At 42.3% G+C, this 11769-nt stretch overlaps 1 protein-coding gene across 1 annotated transcript; it reads right to left on the minus strand.

The window, feature by feature from the left end:
* Window positions 1-2211: 2211 nt before the first annotated feature.
* SPRYD7 (SPRY domain containing 7) lies at window positions 2212-10893 on the minus strand. Its single transcript, XM_083854426.1, has 5 exons — window positions 10553-10893; window positions 9234-9350; window positions 6145-6311; window positions 4368-4470; window positions 2212-2457 (listed from the first exon to the last, which is right to left on the minus strand). Exons 1-5 carry the CDS (start codon window positions 10656-10658, stop codon window positions 2360-2362), a joined length of 591 nt encoding a protein of 196 aa, XP_083710552.1. The 5' UTR covers window positions 10659-10893; the 3' UTR covers window positions 2212-2359.
* Window positions 10894-11769: the final 876 nt, after the last annotated feature.

Raw genomic sequence — 11769 nt, forward strand, 5'->3', positions numbered from 1 at the left:
AGCTGTTAAGACTCAGAGAAGATCCTGTCTGTCTCCCTCTATTGTTCTCTGATGTGCCACCTGCTCAGTGCCTCCTGAACTCATCCAGTTGGCAGCACAGCTTCTCCAAGACAGCATATCTCTGGAAGGACAGAGGGCCATTTTTCTTGGCCTCAGACAGAGGTCACAGGCAATTCCCGCAACCTGGGACTTGGAGGGCTGCCTCAGACATCTAAAGCCCAGGCTGTGTAGAAGCTGCATTGGGTTTGCATGGCAAGGTTCTGGTAGCAGAAGACTACAGGAGTGGCTTCCATGGGAAAATGCCAGAAGCTTCCCCCATTTCTGACCAATGCCAGCTGGGTCCAAGACAGACTCACTGCTGGCCAAGATCAAGCCCAGCAGAGACAGTGGTAGAGCCCCTGGGATAACAGACAAAGAAGGGGTAGGGGGAAAAGCTGCACCATTTCAGCCAGAGAGAGGGGTGAGAACATGAGAGAAACAGCCCTGCAGACACCAAGGTCAGTGGAGGGGCAGAAGGTGCTCCTGGCACCAGAGCAGAGATTCCCCTGCAGCCCCTAGTGCAGCCTATGGTGAGGCAGCTGTGCCCCTGCAGCCCATAGGGATCCAAGGGGAAGCAGAGATCCACCCACAGCCTGTGAAGGACCCCACCCAGAGCACATGGATGCCTGAAGGAGGCTGTGACCCTGAAGAGGTCCCATGGGGACCCATGCTGGAGCTGTCTGTTCCTGAAGGACTGCACCCAGTGTAAGGGATCCATGCTGGAGCAGGTCGTGAAGAACTGCAGCCTATGTAAAGGACTCCCAATGGAGAAGTTCTGGAGAGCTGCCTCCCAAGGGAGAGATCCATGCTGGAGCAGGGAAAGAATGTGAGGAGTCCTTCCCCTCAGGAAAAAGGAGCAGCAGAGACAACATGTGAGGAACTGACCACAGCCCCCATTCTTTGTCCCTCTCTGCTGCTGGGGGAATGAGGTACAGCAAATTGGGAAAAAATTTAAGCCCAGAAAGAAGGGAGGGGTGGGGGAAAGGTGATTTAGGTTTTATTTCTCATTACCCTACTCTGATTGGAGCAGATTTCAAAGGGAAATTATAAAACTGCACTCTAATCTCCCAAGGTTTATACCATAATGCTAAAAAGGTTGAAAAATTCTACTCAATATTGTCATGTGACAGCAAGGCTAGAAGAAAGCAAAACGTGGGCCACAGAATTAAGACAGATGCAGTAAATCCTAAGGTGAAAGGCTTTGAGAAAGCTGTTTGTATTTGAAAATTTCAGAATAATGTAATTTCTAAAAATATTTAAATAAAATAATTTATGCAAACACATTAACCCAGGAAAAGCCAAAACCAAAACACAAACATTCAGTATGAAGATATTTTTTTACAATAAAAATTCTTCTAGGAAGTATATTAAATATGACAAGAGGGGAAAAAATAGCATCTCACAATGTATATTCAAGGGCATCACATTTTAGAACAATGTCTTAGCCATTTATAAATGATTCACGAAGAAATTAAATATGCTATTCCGTAAGAGAATAAATTAATTTACAGTTTAGATGTAATGCTTCACCATAACATCTTATATCCTTCCCTGGATCTTTGCTTACCCAAGCTGAGTAATCTGTACTTACTCTCTTACCAGAGTAACAGAGCATGGTGGTCCTCAAACACACAGGCAGTGTTCAGGTTTACTTTTTAAGGTTCAACAAAAAAGTATTACTATAATTTTTTTTTTGGTCACAATAAAAGCAAATTAAAAGCTAGAAGCAACAGATAAGCTGCATTTGCTGGTCTAAGATTGAGGGAACGGAGTAACCTACACTTTGCCAAAAAAAAAATCTAGCTGCTAGTTATGCCATTGTATTATTAGTCATTGTGCAGAACTGGGATACCACAACTCCAAATCTCAGACTAGAAACAAAGTGCATCCTTTAAAGAAATTACATAATTTCTGTAAGAAAAAGGCTGGGGGGAAAACATCATGAGAACTACCCATCTCCATAACTATCATATGTGTAAGAACTATTTGCCTTACAGAGCTCCAGTTTATTCAAAATACTGAATATAATAGTGACAACAGCAACATCCCTTAGTCTCCTTATGCATCAAGTACATCTCCTTATGCATCAAATCAGAGAAAAACCCTGCCCCAAAACACTCATTTTCAACCACAAAACAATGCCAGAAAACTCTTATTTGCAACACATTTACCTAGTGTTGCAATTAACATATTTATTCTGCAGACAAAAGTCACAAGTACTTACTAAAAATACAGATATGTTTCCTAAAAGTAAAGTGAGGCTTCAAGATGACAAAGCTTTTGTAACAGTGCAGGGTGCAAATTCTCAGTATGAAGACATTCAGAAGATTTGCTGCTCAAAGAGGATCTTTTCAAACCCGGGTGGAGGTGTATGATAAAATTCACTGAACTGACAATCCAAAATGGCACTGTCATCAACTGCAGAAGAGAACCAAAAAGAAGGAATTAAGAGAAGGAACACTTCCAGTTTGATCCTCTTTTACACCATCTTAATAGACTGTAGACTGTGCTCAAACCACAAAGAATTTCTTCAATACATCCATTACATACACACAATTAAAAGAAATGTCTTCAACGAATTTGGTAAAGTCTTATGCCAGGAGAACAAACCATCTCTCTTTCCTGCTGTTTACTCAGTAAAGGTTCCTTGGTGAAGTCAATGAGAATGTCTAATTTCACTGGGAGTGTTAGCAGAGCTTCAGGCTATTGATTCCAAATTTTCTACTCCATTTTTCCAGAAATCTACAGATTAAGGATGCTACCAGATAAACCTTGCAGGGATGTGCATATTTTTCTATTCCTAATTCTGCTGGAGTTTCAGTTGTCTACAGTGTATTTTTAAAGGTTTACAAGGTTTCACGTCTGCAGTGGTTGGCATCAAACCATCAGTTTTAGCCTATGATCCAAAGGGAGCTTCTTTGACTGCTTCTTGAAGTTGGAAGTTTATGTTGTTTTTTTACAGAAGTTCTCTCAGATTTGGACCCCCTGCATAATCTACCCACCTGTAACTGTACTTTCAATGTAGAATATAAAAAAGAAACTGCTGAGTATTTTCAGAGCAATGCTTCTGTGTACTTCACTAGCAAACTGAAATGCTCACCTAGTCAGAAAAGCAAGGTCTCTTTCAAAGACAACTTCTGAGATGAACCTGGCAAACTATCAATGTTTGTTCAAACAAGAAAAGCTTCATCTCCATATTTTAGAATGTAGCTATCTCAGAGACAAGGTTGGAATTTTTCCCTCCTAGTCTTTGTGAAAACTCCTATCAGTACAGTTCTCTAGTACTTACACAGTGTTTATGTCTTGCTTCCATTAAAGTGCCTGAGGTAGAGCTGCTGTAGGGAATAACCTTTAAGTCCATTTTTTTTGTTTTATCTTCTCAAGCTTGGCACTGTGTTTTGCCTGATCTACCATGTTCCTTTTAAAAAGATATCTATAGTTCTAGCCTGAATAGGGTAAATGTTTGAGAAACTCTCTTCTGTATGGCCAAATCCTTCCACAGGACTAGAAGTTCACATTAAATTATGGACACTTGTAGTTGAAGGTTATACCATATAAGTAGAGTACAAAAACAACCTGCAGGCTTCAAGTTATAGCTATATGTAGGAGACGTGATAATTCTGATGAAATTATGCCCACTTGTGGAAGAAGACAAAAAGAGCCAGGCAATAAAAGGTCACTGCATTCCCCAGGCATGAAACTTTTTTAGTCAGGGAAAGAAGATTAACAGTAGGGTAACATGCCGCCAAGTATTTTCCGAAAGCAACCTTCATTCTTCACGCTGTGTAAGACCCCTTCCAAAATCTCGGGAAGATGCAGCCACGCAGTGACTCTTCTGCTGCCCATGAGGATTTTGCACGAGGAGATCCCGCGGAGCTGCCACAGCATTTCAGCAGCGCCATCGCGTGGCTGAAGGACACATCGCAACTTGACCATATAAAACGATTCCACCCTTACGGCTCGGAACCAAGTAATTCACCAGCTGCATTTATAGACTTCAGACTCTACAACACATCTGGAGGACTTTCTTCATAAAATTCCGTATCAACCAGAATGTATCAAGATATAAATGGAAGCATGCCAACAATTCATTAGGAACCCACCATGAAATTAAGAACTATCCCCATCATGTAGCTACATCATGTTATCCTTAAGACCAAAATGACTTTGGTTACTACTTAGATGAGGCCCAGATAAACTGAAGATGGGGCTCCTGGAGCAGGTCCAGAGGATGGTGACAAAGATGATGAGGGGACACAGCTCACAAAACAGAACTGTAATGAAAATATTTTCCATAATGTGAAACAGTTTTAAAATCTCTGACTTACCATAGACCACTGGATAGACAGTTCCCCTGATTCCTGAAGCTGGACAATGCATATTCTTGCCATTTAAATATACATTTAATTCTACATGGTCATATGTAATGCCCTACAAAGTAGAGAAAATTAACAAAAAAAAAAAGCATCAACAAGTTTATACACATAAGACTGGTGCTTAACTTAGCTTTCTTAGCTACAGGCAGATTTTAACACCATTATGCAAACCACAGCATCATAGAAACATCTCACTTGACATACTCCTGCCAAGGCCTAGAAGTTAATAAATGACGGGTAACATCTGTATTTTCAAATACTCAGGAGTCCTTAACACCAGCTCAATAGGGATGCAGCAGAGTACTGCACAATACACTTTGCATCTTTCTGAGTTTACAGAACCAATTTCCAAACTTCACCACATTAAAGAAACACAAGATGTTCAATGATTTTGAGTATGAGGCAGTTTGCAATCTTTTTGTTTGTATCTTCTTACAGAAATAACTTTAATAAATAATGATGCTATGAACCAAGTTTATCCTTCCATGCCTCCATATGGAAACCTCTCTCAGTTCCATTTACTCTGCTGGCAGCACCAGACTGTGGTTTCACACACAATGCTATAAATATGCTGACCACAGAGCAGAAAGCAAAGTGATAGCATTAACAAGGTAGTAACTTACTTATCTGTTAGATAAAGGACTCTGCTCACTGCTTCAGTATCTCTGAGCGTGACAATTTGTGTGCTCATGCAGGACTTCAAAAATTTGCTTTCATGACAGAACAAAATAACTGGATATTTATGGAAATGGGGGAGTTAGCAGTAACACACTGGGGGGTTTTTTGTGATTAGCTGAAGCTGTTCAGACCACACTAGTTCACCAAACTCTGAAACAGTCTGCAACCATTCAAAAAACAGTTTCAGAAGGGGATTAAAAGAACAGTATCGTACTGAGGATAAAGGGTGGAGATGTCACCTTTAGCTGTTTGGGGTTTCTAAAGATGGCATTTCTAGCCATGGCTATACAGAGAGAAGTTACCAGCATGAAAAAGTAGGGGTGGTAAATGATCTCAATTTCATTGCATTGCTCTCATGTAGTTTTAAAAATATGAAAGAAGACATGGAGAAAATGACAGTACTAAAAAAAACAGCACTTTGAACAAAGTCACTTAAGGATGTTTTGAGAAACCCGAAATACTAAGGCACAAACCCAGCGTTTTCTCTCAGTCATTTTCCACTGAACATTACCTCCCTCTCCATTTAATATCCCCAGAAACTACAAAAGTTTGGCTAAAAATACATTAATTAATTTATCACCCAGGACCCATCTCTGCTCCCCTCTGTCCTTCTAATCATTAACCAGTTGGCTAAGGGATCTTGAGTTCAGCTGGGCATGGTGCATAGCCATGGAATGCATTCCAGCACATGTTTGCTCATTATTTGTTCAGCACATTATTTGTTCAGGCAGGTCCCATCTCAGACAATGTAAGATCCTTGTGATGGGAGTTTTCAGTCAGGTAGATACTGCAATAGACCATCAGAAACTATTTCTCAAACTCTGGTCAAGTCCATCCCTCATTAGGAACCTATCAATACCAAGAATGAAGTCCACCAATTATCCAGGCTGCTGATCCATTCAAAGACAAAAGAAATTTATATCCCAGCACTTTCCAAACTGGGAGATGCAAACTGAACAACTGAACTTAAAACAATCAGTTTGACCACAGAGCTGTAAATAAGAGGCATTTGGGAAGAGGTGAGGAAGTAAGAAAGCCTTAAGAAACTCACCACCACATCACCCTCCTGAGGAAGGCTGTTTGCTGGTAGCCTGTTTTTCTCCTCATTGTTATAGTAGAGAGCTCCATCATTTCTCATCACCAGGCTGTGGACATCTCGACCAAGTGGAATTTGATTCAAGTTTGCTTTCTGGGTTGCAACTCCAATACCCCAAATCCCTAAAATGTGACATTAACATAGTAAGGAAAAAGACATGTTATTTTGAAGGACAGCATAAAGAATTTGTTTTTTAACTAATGCCATGATGGTACTACCGGTAAATATCTCCTGGAAATACCAGAACTATTGTAGGTTAACTCTGGTAGCTCTGGCAGCTGAGCACCATCCAGCCAGTCATTTCTCTTCCCCTTCACGCCCCCATGGAATGGAGGAAGAGGACAGGAAGAGTAAAACCAAGAAAACTTGTGGCTAAAGATAAAAATTGTTTAGTAAGTAAAGCAGAAGTGAAAGAGACAACAAAACAAAGTGATGCAATGGCAATCACTCACCACCTCCCGCATGGGTAGACTGATGCTCAGGCAATTCTCAAGCAAAAGATGCTAATCTCCCTAAATCTTCTCCTCTCCCATCTATTCCTGAGCAAGACAGGTGGTATGTAGTATGGAATAACTCTTTGGCTAGTTTGGGTCACCCACCTGCTTATGTCCCCTCACAAGTCCTTATGCAAACCTAATTGTATTCACTGGAGGGACAGAGTGAGAAACAGGAGGTTTTGATGCTGTGCAGGCCCTGCCCAGCAATAGCTAAAATAGTGGCATGTTATCAGTATTGTTTTCTTATCAGGATTGCTTTGGTCACAAATCTAAAACACAGAACCACAGCAGCAGCTGCTATGAAGATAATGAACTTCATCCTGACCAGACCCAGCACAAATAGTCACAGCAGACTGAACACAAACAGCATCTATCTTAAAAAGAAGGATCTTTGAAAAAGAGAATTGTAACCACTCAGCTCAGCTTTTATTCCCAGAAAAACACTGAAAACAAACTCTGAAACTGTAGGAGAATAAAAACAATAAATCCAACTAGCATGGGTCTATAAACAACAAATTTTCCTTTTTCAGCTAGTTAGACTAGTCTTATTAAAAAAAGAAAGTATCAATATTATAGACCTTGATTTGGTAATATTTTTGAAACTCATACAACACTGAAATAGTCAAATGATGAAAACATGGTCTAGACAGTTACAGCAATATGAAGGCACGAGTGGTTATAAAACTATTCCAAGATTACTCATCAGTAGCACCCTGTCAAATCAAAAACGATGACTCAAGTGGAGTTTGAGGTTTTGCATTGAATGCACAAGGTCAGATAATGTTCTGTATCCCCACCAATTACTCGAATAACACAACAAGGTGTTGATTAAACGTGCTGCCAATCCCAACCTGACAGGACTGCAAGCTCTTGAGAGGCCCCTCAAGTTCGAAGTGATCCTGACTAACTGGTTAGAAATAAAGAAAGTGCATCTGTTTTTACTAAATTCTGAAGAAGAGCAGGTAAGTAGGAAGAGTAAGTGGCACAAATATAGTAGTGGCTTGGTAACCAGTTCACAGACCACTTGCTGAGTGTGAGTGTGCCCTGCTGCTGTGGAAAACTTCTGGATATGTGGCATGTATAAAACAGATGAGGTCATCTACTGCTGCTGCAGCTGAAGCACAACATCCATTTTGAGCACTCTACCTCAAAAGTATAAAAATTTCATCTATAAGGAGACAATGAAAAACACCCCAATAAACTGGGACTGTTTAGTCTAGAGAAGACTAAAAGGAGGCAAAAATGTAAGAAACTTATTTTTAAAAGATGAAACTGTAAAAATGAATTTTTACATTTCATTCTAATGCCAAGAATGAAAAGGACAAGAGTGTGATAGGACAAGAGTGTGATTTGACTTCGGAAAACTACAATAGTCAGAATGACCCCACAGATAAAACTCTAAATGGCTGTGCAGGGACACTTCTGGAAAAGAGACACTTCTGGAAATCAAAGATTTACGTTAAGTCTTCTACAGTTCTCCTGCCTTGGGGCACAGGAAGAGAGGAAAAAAAGGCTCACAGGAGCCAGAAGAGTTTATTTCCCATGTTTCTCAAGTGTAAGAACATGGATACACTATCTGTGAATAATGACCGTGTATGAACAACACCTGCAATGGATTCTTTCCAACATAAAGGATGATAAAATTGCCAAGTTAAGATGGATATGGGCTTACATGTAGCTTGAAACTAACCACCTAGTTGGGCTGTAAGGTGTTCTGGGCTGATCTGTGTCCAGGCTGCCTGCACTCTGACCCACCTGAAGGCAAATAAGTCTTACCCAAAAAGTTTCAGCATCAAGCTCCAGCTGGTACACATGGCCTGTCTCTGGACTAACACTTCCCTTCTTTTTTCCTCCCCACACACTCTTAGGGAAAGCACAGCTTCATTTTCAGAGTGTCTGCTAGCAGCTTTTAAAAATACAGGCTGATTTTTCATGGTAGAACACAGGCAAGCCTGGAGTGCTCTCTGTAGTAGTGAAGCTGACTGTATTTGTAGGAGTAAAAAAAGGAACAAGGTGCTGAAAGGCTGCCCTGGATAAGGCAGTGTCAGAGTAAGTGCTACACACTTGATCTGAAGAGGAAAGGGTAGCACAAGGAGTGTTATCCTTGCTTGGGCAAACCATGCCTGCTAAGAGCAAATGAGAGTAGACAAATAAATATAAGTATCATCGGATGAACTGCACTCCTTAAAAAATACTTCATAGATACAGTGTTTTATGTGGTCATAAGCATTTATTGAGCAAAAATAATTTCTAAAATATGCCACCTGAAAAACATGCCTATAACAGCATACAAAACAATGTGGGGGCTCAGTATTTGCACTCCTCTAGTAATACCCTTACTATTATTCTTAATATTTTGGAGTCAAAATTTAAAAAAAAAGAAAAAAAGAAATTTCCTTTCACACAGTACCTTATAAATCTCTCCAATGTTCACAAGTTCAAGGATGCAATTAGAAAGATGCACGTGCTCAGTATTTGAGATATTGCCACCAGCAGGGAATGTAACATACCTCCCAAGTTTAAAGTTGCATGTTTTTGCTGACTAACCTGTGGACTGGATTTTAAACTCGAAATAGCTCTTGTTCTGATGCAAAGGTGCATTGGCTAAGCAGCCTCCAGTACCACATATTCTTCTGCCATTCTTAACAATGACGACATCTGTTCCTGCAAGAAGAAAAAAAAAAAACAACACAGAACTTCAAAACATTTTTAGAAATCTGAAAGCAGCCCTCAAAAGCCGTAAATGTTGAGACCAGTTTTTGTTACTTCTGCCCCAAGTAAAAGTTTCATTAGTCTGTGAGAAATATGATGATGGGCCGTGCTTTGAAGCAAGATTGTTTACAGGCTAGTTCTCTTTCCACTTGGGTTATTTATTTAAAATCTATAGCCTGATCTAATTGTCACCTCTCGGGCTTTATGGCACCATGCTGATTACAACCTTTGCTTAGCCACATCAGAAGTATAACTTACAATTTAGTCAGAAAGGGTTCACTGTGAGACCAAAGCCCTGTACTCTGTTCTCTAACATCGGAGAAAAAGCATTCTGCAACAAGAAGGAAAAGCATATCGGGTAGAAATGATTGACGGAATTACGAGGTGTTTAGTAAGTCTCTGAAATAGTCCTTCTATCAGAAATGTGCCTGCCAATACAGAGAGAAAAAAAATCCTCTGCTAAGTTTTCCTTCTCCATTGGACGACTTCATCCTTAGGCACTGTTGTCACGGCCAAGCACAGGGGAGGCTGTTGCTAACAATTGTGCTCGAGCACTGGGCCGTACCTATATTCCTCCCCAGCTCTGCCGCTGCTGGCCCAGATCCCTCCTGTCCTCACCAAGCCCGAGCACGGTTCTGCGGGCAGGTCACGCTAAGGGTGATCCTCCAAAGAGCAGCGGAGGAGACCCCGCACGGCCCGGCTCCTTCCTCACCTCCACTGCCCTCACTGCAGGGGGAGTCTCCGTCCCGGGAGATGTTTAAGGAAATGCTGGACGTGGCATAAGTGCTGCCATGGTGGTGTGGGGTCACAGGCCGGGCTGGATGCCCTCAGGAGCCTTTCCCACCTCACACATTCCGTGTCTGTGTGACTGGGACCCCCGGCCCTGACCGCCCTGACCCCCCTGAGGGGCGCCCGCCCCCCTGGGCACCTCACACTCATCCTGCCCACCGCCTTCACTTAAACCCAAACTGCTTTACACCACTTTTCAGGCCAACCTTCCTTATTGTTTTGTTTTTTCCCTGAGAACTGCCAATTCCTGCTACAGAAGTAGCCCTACAGCGACTTTCCCAGCGGTTACCCCGCGCCGCGCCCCAGGGCTGCGGCCCTGCCCGCCGGGGAGCCCCATCCGGCGGCAGCGGCCCCGCCCCGCTCACCCATGCGCTGCGTGTCCAGGTGCACGGCCGGCATCTCCTTGAGCGGGATGTGCCCGGCGCCGCCATCCCGGCACCAGGAGAAGCAGCAGAAGACGGAGGCGGCCATGGCCGGCCGCACCCCCCGCACCGCGCAGGCGCAACGGCCGCCGGCCCCGCCCCGCCGCCAATTGGGGGCGGGGCCTGCAGCGCCCAGCGCGGGATGGAGGGAAATAATTTTTTTTTTTTTTTTTTTTTTAATCAAAATTAAAGCCCCATCTTCCCTCTGGAAGTTTAAATCTAGTGGACAACGAGCCCTGTTGCTGTTTTTCCGCAGTTGTGGCCGTGGCGTGAGGCGAGCGGCGCGGCCTCCTAAAGGATGAATGGTACATCCGTACCTGCATATGAAGGGTAATTCATGTATATATGCACATATACACACATACATACATACATACATACATAACGAGGACACTGATTATGATGGGCAGGTGGTAGTTCTGGCATCCAGGAGCCTCACACGTGAGAAGGGAATCCTTCATGGAAATTTACTGCTCAGCTCTTCCTGGCGTCATGTAACAAGAACCCCGTTTATTTTATTTCTTTGTCCTTTTTTTTTTTTCTTCTTTCCCTTCCACCTTTCTCTTTTTTAATTCTTGGAAAACTGAGGCCTGGCTCACTGAAATGGAAGGTTCACACAGGGCCTCCAGGACCACCTGTGAGTTGCTCTGTCTCCTCATTGTCCAGACCCCTCCATCTCTGAATCCTAACCCAGAGAGATTGAAGAAGTTCTCTTTGCTCCTGGAGCACTCTTCATGTGTTCACAACCTCTCCTAATTTTCTCAGTTAAATTCAACTGCAAAGTCAGCTACAGTGTGCTGTCATTGCACTTAGAATTTTGTTTTTTGGGGCCAGCTTGGTGTCCATTTCGCAGAGGGAGAATACCTGTAATTAAAAAAGCTGTAATGTGACTTGTGGTCTTTGGGTTACAGAAGCATTTCTATGTCTATTTCTGCATTCCTACAGCACACACAGCATCCAGAGGAGGACCCACAAAAAGCAAACACAGTAAATATTGATAATGTGACTATAGAAGCCTACCTGTGCCCACGTCACATTTATATTTATCTACAGAAAAATATCAAATAAATGTTGTGCTGTGAGCTGCTGATGTAGAATGTTATGCAGACAGCGGGTAATTTGATTACTTGCATCTGAAGGCTTTTTTATCTCCAAACAAG

The sequence above is a fragment of the Zosterops lateralis genome (genome assembly GCF_965231275.1).
Source record: "Zosterops lateralis genome assembly, chromosome: 2".
Lineage (NCBI taxonomy): Eukaryota > Metazoa > Chordata > Aves > Passeriformes > Zosteropidae > Zosterops > Zosterops lateralis.

Excerpts from the sequence above, each read along its gene's own strand:
- SPRYD7 (XM_083854426.1), bottom strand. The coding sequence starts at position 10,658 with ATGGCCGCCTCCGTCTTCTGCTGCTTCTCCTGGTGCCGGGATGGCGGC. Across the intron at positions 9,351-10,552 it reads CCTGGACACGCAGCGCATGG|GAACAGATGTCGTCATTGTT; the intron begins GTGAGCGGGGCG and ends TTCTTCTTGCAG. Across the intron at positions 2,458-4,367 it reads TGTCTATCCAGTGGTCTATG|TTGATGACAGTGCCATTTTG; the intron begins GTAAGTCAGAGA and ends TCTCTTCTGCAG.